The sequence below is a fragment of the Mustela putorius genome, unplaced genomic scaffold, assembly GCF_011764305.1.
Source record: "Mustela putorius furo isolate JIRA1106 unplaced genomic scaffold, ASM1176430v1.1 tig00000083_pilon_pilon_pilon, whole genome shotgun sequence".
Classification (NCBI taxonomy): domain Eukaryota; kingdom Metazoa; phylum Chordata; class Mammalia; order Carnivora; family Mustelidae; genus Mustela; species Mustela putorius.
In genome coordinates, this window is record NW_025421273.1 from 32,094,539 (window position 1) to 32,109,523 (window position 14,985).

Below are 14,985 nucleotides of genomic sequence, written 5' to 3' on the forward strand. Positions count from 1 at the left end.
CTGTAAATTTCTGGCTTTCCCGATAATTCATCTGAAGAATTGTGTATAGTAGTCTAAATTTTCCTATTCACATACCCAGTGTTTGGCCTTACTTCTCCCAGAAGTAAGTGCTGCAGTCACTAACCCCATGGTCTTCAGAAGACTGTTTTGCTCTGGAAAGCTGATCTTGTGGCCTTAAGGTGATAAGGTGCTATGCTACATCAGGAAGCTATAAGGTAAATTGTTCTTATCCTCCTGATAGCCCCACCATCTATTGATTATAACATCATGGCTCATAAAGCATTTATGGTTTCTCACCTTATCTTCAGCAGTCTTGTTTTGGGATAGGCAAGATAGGTGGTATCCCTGTTTTAAGGCTGGGACTGCGGCTCTGATTATGTTACTTAGGTCACACAGCATAGGGGACTGGGCTGGAGCCCAACCATCTCAAGTCCTGTTCACTCTTGAACATGTTTAGGCACAATGCCAATTGTTGTTTCTTGAACTTGTGTTCACTTTTGAGGCCTGGACTCTGAAAGAACATCCCTTGCTTACATTCCTGAACTGTGTTTCCATTAATGACTTCAGTTTTAGTTGCAAACCTTTAGGCATTGATGTCAGCTCTTTCACCTGGACCGTATACCTGCTTGTTCCCTGTATTTGGTCTAAATCATATTGACTTGTGTCTTGAGTGTTACCTTAAGCATGGCTAAAGAATCTCCTTATGTCACTCTAAAGACTACTTTTCACACCACTTTTCACCCCTGTATTTCCTTTAGACTTTCTGTCTTGGCCTTGCTGGGTCTGGCCTGGCTTGACTTTGCTTATGGCCTTGACGACGTACTGGTATTACCAAATGTTGATGACTTGCTTTTTATTACCACCCCCCCACCCGTGCTGACCTTTTAATAGGATTATTAGGCCCAGAAGGCTAAAACTATAAGGCTGTTGAATTCAGTTGATAAAGAGAACCTTTTTAAGATGAAGGAGTATTTTGCCTTGATCCTGAAAATGTTTCAAAAATTTGATAAAAAATATTTGAGAGCCTTTCACTTTAATTGCTAATCCTTGCCCACTGACTTTTATTTTTTGTATCTCCCAAGTTCCTAAAATTTCTTTGAAATCTTTATTAGGGAAGTATAGGAATTTTTTTGGAATTTAAAAGCCCCCCCCCTTTTTTTAAATTAACTAGTTGTGTTTTTTGTTTTTATTTTCCTTTTATTTTCTTTTACTTTGTTCCTTTAAGGGCTTGGGAAATACGCCTAGGCTCCTGGCTAAGGGTGTTTTTGAGCATTCATTTTAAAAAAAAATGTTTTTAAGTTCCTATTTATATATACAACACTGTACTGAATATGGAGCAGAATGAAAAAACAAGCATAGACTTCCATATGCTTACCATCTGGTAGGGCATATGAGGCTCTATCTGTCTAATACAAGGCATGTCATGGCATAGTATGTACTAGGAATACATATGAATCATGGAAGTGCTCTTGTGTCTCAGAAGAGTGTACATTCATTTGAGGAGCATCTAGAAAAGTGTGAAGTAGGAGTCCTTGAGATGGGCCTTTGGAAGTTGGCATGGTTTTACAGTTGTAGATGATTAGGTGGATCACTTCAAGAGGAATGGTCAGGAGGCAGAAAAAAAAAAGCAAGAATATAAGGTACTAATTTATGCAGTAGCTGGTAATTCAGTCTGACTGGAGTATGGTGAGATGGGGGATAGTATTGAAAAGAACTTCCTTGGTTTTTTCTCTTTCTGCTTCTGGTTACTTCTCCTTTGATTCTTCATTGTTCTTACTTTTCTTGCACCCTAAAGTGTATGTATTGTATAAGATTAAAAAAAGTTTTTTTTAAAGCAGTTTGGTTTACAAGATTGAGAAGGCAGAGAGATTTCCTATATACCCCTTACCCCCACACATGATGTATACTCTCTCTTAATGTTAGCATTACCTACCAGACTGGTTCATTTTTTACCTGCTAAAGACTAACCTACACTGACATGTCATAATCACCCAAAATCCATAGTTGTCATTAGGGTTTGGTCTTGCAGTTGTACACTCTCTGGGTTTGGATGAATGTATAATGACATGCACTCAACATTATAATATCACAGGGTATCTTCACTGCCCTAGACCTTCTCAGTCTTTATTGTTTCAGGCATTTCTTCTGTTCCTTTCTCTGTTTCTTCTCCTGGTACTCCCATTACATGTATGTTATACCTTTTGGAGTTGTCTCACAGTCCTTGGGTACTCTGCTCTGATTGTTTTTTCAGTCCTCTCCTTGCTTTTTGGTTTTCCAGATTTCTACAGATACATCTGTCCTCTGGGGTAGAGAGGTTTTTCTCAGCAGTGCAGTCTACTAACAGGCCCATCAACGGAGTTCTTAAAGCGCTAGAACTAGTGCTCTTGATCTGTAGCATCTCTTTCTGGTTCTTTCTTTGGATATCCATCTCTTCTTACTGCTTATCTGTTCTTACTTCTGATCTGCTTTATCCACTAAAATCCTCAGGGTATCCTCTTGATTGTTTTAAATCCTTCATCAGATCAGTCCCTACTGTGTGTGTGTGTGTCTGGTTCTGATGCTTGTTCTGTCTCTTCAGATGTTGTTTTTTTGCCTTCTGGTATGCCTTGTCATTTTTTCTGGAGAGCTAAACATGGTGTATGGGATAAAAGAAATGCTGCAAATAGGCTTGTAGTAATATGATGGTGAGGTGTGGGGAGAGGGGAGGTGGTTTGTAGACCCATGATTAGGTCCCAGTCTTTTCATGAACCAGTGATTCTGGACGGTGGCCTTCACAACTGTTTCTCAGTTTTAGGTTTTTTTTTTTTCCCCTTTGATGGGATAAGATGGTTAGAGTGAGTTGGAGTTGGGTATTTCTCTTCTCCCACTGGAAAGCTAGAGAGCCTGGTAGAGTTGAATTGGTCCTGGTCAGTTAGGCTCTGATAATACCCCTGCAGGATAGGCTCCAGTTAACTAGTTGCCCCTGAGGGTAGACCTGATTGAGACAAACAGTGCTCTGGAGTACACATCTTTTTCTCAACTTATAATGGGATTATATCCCAATAAACTCATCATAAGTTGAAAATATTGTAAGTCAAACACACATTTAACAGACTTTAACCTACTTTAAATGTGTTAAGAACACTGACATTAGAGTTGATCACACTTGAGAACCCACCACTGTAGTCTACCATATATAGCCTAGACTTCTTAATTTGGCATTGAAAATATTTTATTGTCTGGTCATAATCTGTCCTTCTAGCCATTATCATTTACTCTGCAACTTCTTGATGCGCTCTTTATTTTCCCCAAAGTGAACTGCTGAAAGACTGCTCTTTGGACATATCTGTATTCTCATGATTGGAGAGGCCTTTCACTCATCATTTCTCTCATTCTCTTCCTGTTCCATTTTGCATGTGGTTGTCTTGGGTGTCAGACTAACATTCCATAGACGGGGTGGTTTTTATATTCTATAACACAGAACATCCTAAATGGCAGTTTGCAGTCAGTCCTGCATTTAATACATCTTGAACATTTTAAATTACTTCTGTTTCTGTGTTGCTTTTGGTAAATTGTTTCCTCAAGAAAACCATTCCTTGACCTTGGCTCTCCCTGTCAGAATTTTGTACACTCTGTAATATCTTTAGTTGTAGTTGTCCAGTTTTCCTAGTAACTTTGTTAATGTGTTGTGACAGATTAAAATTTGAGTATATAGTGTATATGATACTAAATTGTGAATTAGTGGGACTTAATTGTGTAACATTGTACAACATTTGACAATAATAGTACTTGATATCCTGTCAAGGAAAATTTATCCCCAGATTTTAAGCTGGAAAATCACTGGAATAACTGCTTAGAAAAGAGTCACAAGTACATGACTATTGAGGTTTTGGTTACATACATGAAGAGTTATGTACAAATTGAAATGTCTTTGTGCTAATTCTTAGAACAGCCAATCAAATCTCAATTATGACAAAGCAAGCAAAAACCATAAAGAAATGGGTTATAGTTACAACCCTGAGTCTCACTGATGGAAGTACTTTAAACTCTTCTACCCTGAAAAACCAAAATATAATAAAAAGACTTTCACAAAGTTTAATGTATGGGAAGTTAATGTAATCTCTTAGAGTTTGGCTTAATGATTATCAGAGATGAGTAGTACATTTAGAATAAATAATATTTTTTTTAATGAATGAAATTGTGCCCATAAAAGATAATGAGTTTCTTGAAATTCTTGATGATTTAAATATTTGGGGTATATCTTACATTCAATTCAGTGCAGAATTTTGGCTATATACAGTTTCATGAATTTTGACAAATGTATATACCCATGTATCTACCACCCCAATTGTGGTATAGAACATTTTGATCCTCAGATTTTGAAACTGTTACATTCTTTTGTGGAAGACAGTGAAGAGAAATCTTTATGTTGCTATTAAAATCTATTATGTATAATTCATCAGTAATTTTCCTTTACCTTTCCATTGTCTGTTTATTTCCCATACTTTGTGGTGTGTTTAAAATCTTATCCCAGGGCCACCTGGGTAGCTCAGTGGGTTAAAGCCTCTGCCTTCAGCTCAGGTCATGATCTCAGGGTCCTGGGATCGAACCCCGCGTTGGGCTCTCTGCTCAGCAGGGAGCCTGCTTCCTCCCTCTCTCTCTGTGTGCCTCTCTGCCTACTTGTGATTTCTTTCTGTCAAATAAGTAAATAAAATCTTAAAAAATAAATAAATAAAATATTATCCCAATGATGATCTTAGGATTGGGATAGGGAAGTTTTTCCTCTCTCCTTTTCAGAGGCCATATTAGGCCACTGGAGTTGCTCATCCACCTTCATTTATGGCTATAAACTATATATTCTCTCCTATTATTGTCGATTCACTGTGCCCCTTGCAAAAGTGAATTACTTCGACCTGAGCACTCCATCTCATCTCTTGTCTCCCCTTGGCAACTGCAGGACAATGCTTCAACAATTTTCCATTTTCTACTGGATCTTTCCCATCTGATGCAAACCTGCTTTTGTTTTCTCACAACAGCATAAAAACTTCTGCTGATTCTGTTTCTCCCTTTGGTTATTGCCCAATTCCTTTGTCCTTCTTTCCAACGAGTTTCCTCAAAAGGATTTGTGTACTATTTTCCTCATCTCGTTCTTTCTTGAACTCACTTAAGCTTTTGTCTCTGTTATTCCTTTAAAACTGTTCTTACTAAGCTTAGATTTCCATCTGGTATTAGTTTCCTTCTGCTTACAGGGCTTTTAAAAACATTTCTGGCAGTACAGGACTTCCTGTGATAAACTCTTAGTGTTAGTATGTACGAAAAAGTTTTTATTTTGCCTTCATTTTTAGAAGATGTTTTTGCTGGGTAAGAATTGTAGGTTAAAAGTTTTTCTTTCATACTTTAAATATGCTTCCTAAGCAGTCTCTGGATTTTTTTTTTTTTTGAATCTGACAAAAATTGTGCTATCCTTCTTATCTCTGTTCCTCTGCACCTATTGTGTCTTTTTTTAAATCTCCCTTTCCCTACCCAGTTGCTTTTAGATTACCCTCTTTATCCTTGGTTTTAAGCTATTTGATTGTGATGTTTATTGGTGTAGTTTTCTTCTGGGACTCTGGGTTTATAGTTTTAATAAAATTTGAAAAAATTTTGGCCATTATATTTTCAAGTGTCTTTTTTTGTCACTCCCTCTTGGCTCCTTACGGACTCCAATTACACTTATGTTAGGCTGCTTGAAGTTGTCCCACAGCTCAGTCTCTGGTTTGGATAGTTCCTCATGCTTACTGTATTTAAGTTTGCTGATATTTTAGTCTGTCATGTCATTATTAATTTCATTTAGTGTCTTTTTCATCTCAGTCTTTGTGGTTTTAATTTTTAGAATTTTGATTTGGGTCTGAAAAAACACTTCAATTTTACATGTCTCCATTAACATGTTCAGTATTTACTCTGGCTTTTTGAATAGAATATAGCTATAATAACTGTTTTAATGTCTTTGTTTATAGTTCTCTCATCTTTGCTCTTTTTGGATTTGTTTGACTTTTCTCCCAGTTGTGGGTTGTTTTTCTATCTTGGAGTACTTGGTAGTTTTTCTTTGGATGTCAGACATTGTGGATTTTACCTTGTTGGAAACTGAGTATTTTGTATACATAGAAGTATTCTTGAGCTTTATTCTAGGGCAGGGTTAAGTTATGGAAATAGTTTAATCCCCTTGGCTTGTATTTATAAACTTTTGAGGGGGGCAGAATCAATGTAGAGTTTAGTTGGGGGTTAGTATTTCTCAGTACTAGGGCAAAACCTTTCTTAGTCTTCCACCTGATGACCTACAGATTAGGAGATTTTCCATTCTGTCTTGTGGGAACAAGCACTATTCCCTGTCCTATGTAATCTTCAAAGGCTATTTCTTCCAAATTTTTGGTGTGTCTTTTTTCCTTGGCTTGCATGCATGGGGTGATCAGTAGTCACGAAAGACTCAAGGTACTCTTTCTAGGTAACCCAGGCTTCTCTCTCTGTGGCTCACTCTTCTCTGTTACTAAGTACTTAATCCGTACCCTCTTTAGTTCTCTGCCAGTTCTGTCTTTTCAACTCAGAGGACTGTCCTCTCTGCCTGGGTTCCCTCTTCCTGTGCTTTGTCTGGAGTTCTCTTCAGGAATTAATTTAGGGCAGTCCCAGGGCTTTCTTTGTTTTTGGTCTCCAGGGATCACTGTACTTTGTTGTCTTGATGTTCAGTCTCTTAAAAACCATCGTTTCCTATATTTTATCCAGTTTCTTATTTGTTTTGGGAGAGGGTGATAAATCTTGTGTCTGTAACCTCTTCTTAGCTGGAAATACAAATTCTGACTTAGCTCATTTTAGCCAGTAGAAAAGAGGAGATTTTTTGTTACATCTTGAAAGTTTACTTAAAGTAAAATTCACATATTGATGTTAAATCTGAATGGCTTACCTTATGTGTTACTGTTGTTACGCTTGATGGATATTTTTTGATTTATGTGATCACACACAAGTTCATGGATGGCAGAAGACATTTAAGTAGATATGTGTGTGTTCGGATTTCTGGAAACTGAAACCAAAGCCTAATGGTAGACTTTGGCCAGAAACTAGAGCCAAAACTAGACTTTGGTATATCTCTAACTTGCTACAAGAACTACTTATTTTTAATAATAATAATAAAAAATAGGGGCACCTGGGTGGTTCAGTGGGTTAAGCTGCTGCCTTCCGCTCAGGTCATGATCTCAGGGTCCTGGGATCGAGCCCCACATCGGGCTCTCTGCTCAGCGGGGAGCCTTCTTCTTTTCCTCTCTCTCTGCCTGCCTCTCTGCCTACTTGTGATCTCTATCTCTGCCAAATAAATAAATAAAATCTTAAAAAAATAAATAATAAATAATAATAGTAGTAAATAAAAACAATAAATTTTCCCCATATATTTGTAAATCTGTGCTCTCTTTTTTTATATTTATAATCTAAAAAATTTTTTTACCTTTTGTTTTCCAAATGAGAACACAGAAGATGAATCATTTGCTTCTGCCTTTGGACTTTTATTTTGGTGTTCTTAAGGACAGCATAATACTTTATTTATTTATTTATTTATATTTCTTTATTTTCAATTGGATTGATTGATGGAATCATCAGTAATTTTGTTAGAGATTTTGGGATTATAAAGAACAGTAATCTTGAAGACTAGTCATGATATAGGTCATGTATTGGTTCATGTAAAACAAATGACTGGCATACTTAAGCTCATAAATATGTTGTGTTTTACAGGTCTTTGTAAACTCTTTGTTTGATTGTCATCTGTCATCTCTATTAACCGATATTTTATTTGAATTAGTGTAATAAATAATGGTTAAGGTCTCCACCTAGCTCATAAAAGGCTATAGTCTAGCTTAAATGGTGTTGACAGTCATTGTGAGGCCAGTTGAATGCTGAGCTGTTCTGAGAACAGAACAGAATCCTAAGGAGGTCATTGGCGCATTTATTGTGGGTAAACTGGGGATTGACTGATGGGATTTTGTTGTTGGAAGTTTAGGGAGTGGAATTAAGGGCTGATAACATACTGTAACACTTGGGCAAAAGTGTAAAGTTATGCTTGTATTAAGGTGTAGAAACTGTCCAAATCAGCTAGTTTTTTTTAGTATAGAATTTTAATGTTTAAAAAAGATATTTGAAGTTAGGATCTCAAAAGTTTTTTCTCAGATATTAAGTGATTTACCTTTTTCATTCTTAATTCCATGAAAACATATTCCAGTTTGCCTGCGTTCTCTTATGTTTTTGTATAGATGTCATCATCCATCTTAGATGATAAGGTCAAAGTTACTAAGACAAATTTTAGCACTAGCCTGCATCTCTGCATTGTGAACAGCATTTTGTGTGGCGGGTATCAACCATGATTTGATATTACTACACTTACATCAGTGATTATCAGTAGAGTTATCGTCTGCCACTTCAAGAAATGATATAGAGTGTGCCTATCAAGGCAAAGATTTAACTCGTTATTTTATTTATTTATTTATTTATTTATTTATTTATTTTTTAAATGATTTTTATTTATTTATTTGACAGACAGAGATCACAAGTAGGCAGAGAGGCAGGCAGAGAGAGGAAGGGAAGCAGGCCTCCCGCTGAGCAGAGAGCCCATCCCAGGACCCTGGGATCATGACCTGAGCCCAAGGCAGAGGCTTTAACCCACTGAGCCACTCAGGTGCCCCTAACTCGTTATTTTGAAAAATAAATGATTTTGACATTGTTGAGTGGTTACTCCATACCAAACAGTTTTTTAATACTTCATGTGAAATAAGTCACTTTTGATATATGACTATAATTACATTTTGCTACTGAGAAAACTGAAGCGAAGGGAGGAAAGTAGCTTACTAATGTCATATAGCAAATAGTACATTTGAGATATTCAAGGTGTGAAGATTGAGTCTGTGCTTTCCACCACTATGCTTAGTTTTGGGATGAGGAAACATGGGCAATTCATGCAAAATTAGTATGGTATCTTTTCTAAAAATTGAGAATCAGTAAATTTTTCAGAATATCCAGGTTAGGATAGTGGTGTGAATAGTGGTGAAGGACTTAAACTTTGGAATTCTTTAAAATTCACTTCCAGTATTTGATTATCTTAAATAGCTCTATCAAGTCAAATAAATTGTCAACCCTCCCTTAGCTCTGCCTTTTTCCATCTGTACAAGCACAGATAATAGTAGTCCTTTCTGGTTATGTATTGTTTCCCCTGAGACATTATACTGAGCTATTTTAGTATTATTTTCAAGACAGGAAGACCCTGCAGTTTTTTTCCAGGAACCCATTTGCTTTAACTGACTCACGTATCAGACCTTGGACACTGTTGTTTTTTAAAGATTTTATTTATTTATTTGACAGACAGAGAGATCACAAGTAAGCAGAGAGACAGGCAGAGAGAGAGGGGGAAGCAGGCTCCCCACTGAGCAGAGAGCCTGATGTGGGTCTTGATCCCAGGACCCTGAGATCATGACCTGAGCTGAAGGCAGTGGCTTAACCCACTGAGCCACCCAGGTGCCCCTGGACACTGTTGTTTTGATGACAAGTGTCCTTTGGGAAAACCTCTTACATTGTCAATGAAAAGTTTGTGGTTTTCCTGTTCATTTCTGTGTTATGTATTTTGTTTCAGAATGGCTGAAATGGTAGTTTTAAGAGTATTTGGAAATTGTAGCTTTATAAATGTCTGATATTTTCTAAGATGTATATTAAGCTACCAGTGTAGTCAAGGTGAAACTAATTTATTCAGGCTTTAAAGCTCAACAGCAATAACAACTCAAATTGTTTTTATTGTTTAACACTTTTATATTCTAAGTATGAATTTTTAATTTACTCTTTCCATAACCATACGTGGTGGGTGATTTAATTTCCTCACTATACAAAGGAGAAATATGAGGCTAAAAAAATGCAAGCAGTGGAGTCAGATTTTGAGTGTATCTGTCACCCTAGAGTCTGGGTGCTTAACTGTGATGATAAATCACCTCTCCTTGGGTATTGAGATCTTAAAATTGTATGTTTAAAAATAAAAGGGGAAATACCTATGTATCATTCTTATGTCGTGGAAATCAGGACAAGAATTATATACCCCAGGCCTCCTGGGGAACTGAAACAGGAAGTCCTCAAGAATTGAGGCAGTTCCTGGCGCCATTTCTTTCTCTGTTCTCTTTCATTAGTTTCTGTCTCTACATTTTGGCTTCCTTTGTACGTGTGGTTCATGTGTCCATTCATAAAATGGTACCTTCAACACCAGTTTCTTTAAAATCCAGAACCATCACCAAATAACCTAGCCTTTTATGGTCTGAATTGCATTTACTTGTGAAATAGAATCCTTTCATCCTGTTCATACTCTGGATTGTTTTCTTCTGGGTCAAGTGTCTATCCTTTAGTCACACAGCTGTGCCAATGAGTGATAGGTTGAGGAGGGATGACTGAACACATTCAGAGATATACACTTATCTTGGTAGGGAAGGAGGTATGTATTGGCTGAAAAGAGCCCTCAATTGTGTCTGTACTAGCATGTATCAGATTTTATTAAGCACTGTCATAGAAATAACACAAATACAAAACACAAATATAAGTGCAGTTGGAATAAAAAGAAAAATATAGCATCAAAAATATGAAGTATAAATACAAAATACAAATAATATGTATGTTAGAGATACAAGGAACTGATACCAGTTTATCATCTAGAAGCTAAGTTCCTGAAACTGGCTATGTAAATTCCATAATGGGTTAGAAGAATGTATTTTAAAGAATCCTCTGCATAAATATTTTTGAGAAGAAATTTGAGTACTTTTGTATTTGTATTATCAATTCACCCTTTCTTATAGTAGGTATAATTAGGCACATAATTGGACATGCTTACCACTTTTTATTTGCAGTACATTATTTAAAGATTTACCTCATAGAATTTCAGATTCTATTTTCTGATTTAATTCCCAGATTTCAACAGATAAAAATTTGTCATTTTCTCATGCATTTTCAATTATTGGTGACTGCTTTTAAAATTTCTCTAGTTAGCCTGCCTCATTTCTATGATTTACAGTTTTCTGTGAAGTTTTAGAAAATTCTGAACAAACTGATTCTGTAGGAAACATACTGGAGAGGGTTAATGGAAACTGATGAGTTTTAGTGTACTTGGTTTAGTTAACATTTTTCCACCTTAGTTTCAACACAAAGTAATTCTAGTGCTTTCTACTCTACTCTAGTGCTTTCTACTCATATTTCTAGTGCTTTCTGCTCACATTTGTGATCAAAATGTTGAAGATGTATGAGATATAAAATACACTTCAATATTGTTTGTTATGAATTGTGTTGTCTTGGGATCATGTTTTAAAAGGGAAGTATAGGGGCTCCTGGGTGGCTCAGCGGGTTAAAGCCTCTGCCTTCGGCCCAGGTCATGATCCCAGGGTCCTGGGATAGAGCCCCGCATCGGGCTCTCTGCTCAGTGCAGAGCCTGCTTCTCTCTCTCTCTGCCTACTTGTATTCTCTATCAAATAAATAAATAAAATCTTTAAAAAAAAATAAAAGGGAAGTATATATTAATTTTTAAATGATAATTTCAGGGAAAATACAATTCTGTGCATTTATTCAGTTTTGACCCAACATTTTTGGGAGCCAAATAGTTCTTTTACATTAACTACACTATAGATAATCTTCCTGAGCTTTTTTAAAAAATTGCCTTTTTTTGATATCTTAATTCTTTTATTTTGTTAATCACATGTTTTGGCAGGTATCTATACACTCATCCTAGGCTTACTAAAATAGTTCAGTGACTAGAATGCCTCATCTTTTCTATATGGAGATTAGCTTTATTTTCTGAAGTACATTGATCCTAAAGCCACAGAACTCTACTTTTAGGTTCTTTGTGTTCATGTGGTAAAGAGAATTTCTTAGGACTTCCCCCCCCCCCCATGTATCACAAATATGAAACAGTTGCCATTTATTCCAACTGACTGGAAAATTTCCAAGGTAGGCTTCCTCCCTGCTTTTTTCATCCCCATGCTTTTCTTTCTAGAATTTCTCTCTAGCTCTTTTTTTTTTTTTTAAAGATTTATTTATTTGACAGGCAGAGATTACAAGTAGGCAGAGAAGCAGGCAGAGAGAGAGAGAGGAGGAAGAGGAAGCAGGCTCCCTGCTGAGCAGAGAGCCCAATGCGGGGCTCTATCCCAGGATTCTGGGACCATGACCTGAGCCGAAGGCAGAGGCTTTAACCAACTGAGCCACCCAGGCACCCCTCTCTCTAGCTCTTGAACCTTTCCCAAGCTAGGTGCAGTTTCTGAACATCTCAGTGACAGTGATTTTTCCGGGTAGATCTACTGGATTCTACAAATATCAGGAAGAACAAAGAGAAATGGGCAGAAAATAGGAAATTAGAAAAATATGAAATAGAAGGAGTTGGAGCAATGAGGCAGGCCCCTTTAACTTTTTAAAAGGGTATTTGGAAAACAAAGTGAGGCACTAGTTAGAACAGCAAAATATATAAGCACTAGAATAGACCTGGGTTATTGCTTTTCAAAGTTATCTATGGTTGAAGGACCAGATTTTTCATGTCCAGTTCATTTTAAATGGGGCCTACATGGTAAGTACATTTACCACATGCTTGGGTCATAGTCTTTGAAAATGTCTGTTACTGTGTAGGTTTCTAAATGGCTTCTCTCTGTTTCTGTACATACTGTAGACAGGTATCAGTTCCCTGACCAAAATCAGTCTCCTGACATGTTGAGTAGTGTTGATCGTAAAATGTTGTTTCTTCATTTTGTAGCTGAGGTTACTAAATCTCAGGAAAGTGAAATGATTTCTGAATATTATACAGCTATTAAAAATTTGTTTTTTTTAGTTTTAGTGGAAGATGACATAAAAGCAAAATTTGGCCTTTGTCTGAAAATGTTCATTGCCAGTATATAAAAGTCAGAAAAATATGCCTCTGGGGCTGGGAGTTATTCACTTTGGGGGATATTGGTTGGGGATATTCACTTTCTGCATTATGGGTTTCTTAAATAATCTTTTGTGTGATCTTATATTTTTGAAATCAGAAAAAAATCAATAAAGATATCAATTAAAATAATACCAGAACAGGAAAAATGAGAAATGAGAGAAAAAGCTTAATAATTTAAAATATTTCTTTTATATTATTAGAGTAATGAGTTTATATGAGGATAGTGTCAAGAGATCAGGCTGAAAAGATTGTCAGGAATAGGATTGGAAAATGGTATGCAAGCCATAAAAGGTGTTTGCTTCTTCTCTTTCTCCCAAATAAAAAGCAAATGACTTTTTAACTACAGCAGGGAGCAACTGATGGATTTTCTATAATGAATACAGAGCAGGTTGGTTTTTAGCAAAGAAAATTTTAGTGCATTTTCTTTATCTATTTTAATGTAAGATTAATAGAGATCTACTTCAGCTTTATAAAATATAGTTCTGAACACTGCAGTCAAATGCCTCTCAACTATAAATAATAGCTTCACTGGTAGGAGAACACAAAAATATGAGGTAGTAATTGAGATTAGCATTTATGGTGTTTTGAAACACCCTTGTCACTACATATCTGGTAAAAATGCATGTATAAATGCATGTATATACACACACATACACACATACACACATACATACACACATGTACTGGCCATAATATAGAATATATTATACTGTTGAGCACAGTATACTTAGCTTTGCTGTTTGTTATTTTTTCAATCTTGGACAAATTATTTTATTTCTTTGGGTCTTGGTTTTCTCATCTACAAAATGAAGATACATAATATAGAATTATTATGAAGTTAAATGAGTGTGTGTGTGTGTGTGTGTATGTGTATGTAGAGACACAATGTAAGATAGTACCTGGGAAATAATGAGCATTAAATAAGTACTTTTATTGTTGTTATGATCAGTAGAAGACATTTTATTAAATAAATTTTATAAACATGTAAGAATAAGGTGACTATAAAATACCAAAAATGTGCCCCGGTTGTTATCTGAAAATTGCCACCTCTGGATTTAAAAATTTTGTTTCTGAGTCTACAGAGATTATAAAATAGTGAATTTAAGGTTACTTAGTGTTTTCTCTCTTACAGTTTATTAGAGAAGATATGAAATATAAAGATGCTACTAATAAACACAGCCATCTGCACAGAGAAGATAAGCATATAACTGTTGAGGATTTATGGAAACGGTGGAAAACTTCAGAAGGTAAGACTGTTTTAGTGAACTGAATCTGCTCTTCTGCCCTGCTTAGCCATTGTTAATTCACTAATTGCAAATGATTTTATGAAAAAAATAAAAATAACATTTCTGTGAGGGTATTTATATTTTAGTAAATAATTTTTCCATTTTTGATTTTGAAAAATGCTCTTTTATCTTATGATTAAGGGTCAGCCCGTTTTCAGCCCGTTTTACCTTATGCTAGAATAAATACGATAATGCATGTTTGAGAGCTTAAAGTTGTGGAGTATTGCTTCACTTGTTAAGTGACATCATTATAAAAGGTTTATCTAGTAAATATGAGTCCCAAAGTTTTTTGTTATTGCGAGCAGTTCCGAAAGTCTTCAGATGACACAGAACTTTTAAGCTTTTACTGAAATAAATTTTTTATGAAGTCTTCTAAGACTTGCATGATAAAGTTCTGTGATTTATATTTTACTACTTCTCTGGTTTTAGATCCTCCAGCCATCTCATGGACAGTAATTGTTTAAGGCAGGAAAGGTGTATGACCTAAAACCTCAACTTGATTTCCTAATACTAGAAAGCTCCAAAAATTTAAAAAAAAAAAAAAAAAGAAAGTCCATCAAACTTACTCTTCTTCTTACTTTTATTTTATTTGAGTGACAGTGAACCAAAATGTTGTTTTCCTAATGTTTTTATGTTTCTATTCTTTTACCAAAACATTTATGATATATATATTTTCCTCTCTAAGTTTGAATAATAAAAGGAAAGGAGGAGAAAGATGGGACAGACTACTGCACAGTAGGATAAAGACCTTTATTATAAATTTACTAGACTGGTTGT

General features: G+C 35.8%; 1 protein-coding gene across 2 annotated transcripts in view; it reads left to right on the top strand.

Moving 5' to 3' along the window:
* STIM2 (stromal interaction molecule 2) overlaps positions 1 to 14,985 on the top strand; it is a 141,579-nt gene that overhangs the window by 70,619 nt on the left and 55,975 nt on the right. For both annotated transcript variants that reach the window (XM_004762646.3, XM_004762647.3), the window contains exon 3: positions 14,055 to 14,169. In XM_004762646.3, the coding sequence (XP_004762703.1) occupies positions 14,055 to 14,169 (115 nt within the window). The remainder of the gene's footprint in view (positions 1 to 14,054; positions 14,170 to 14,985) is intronic.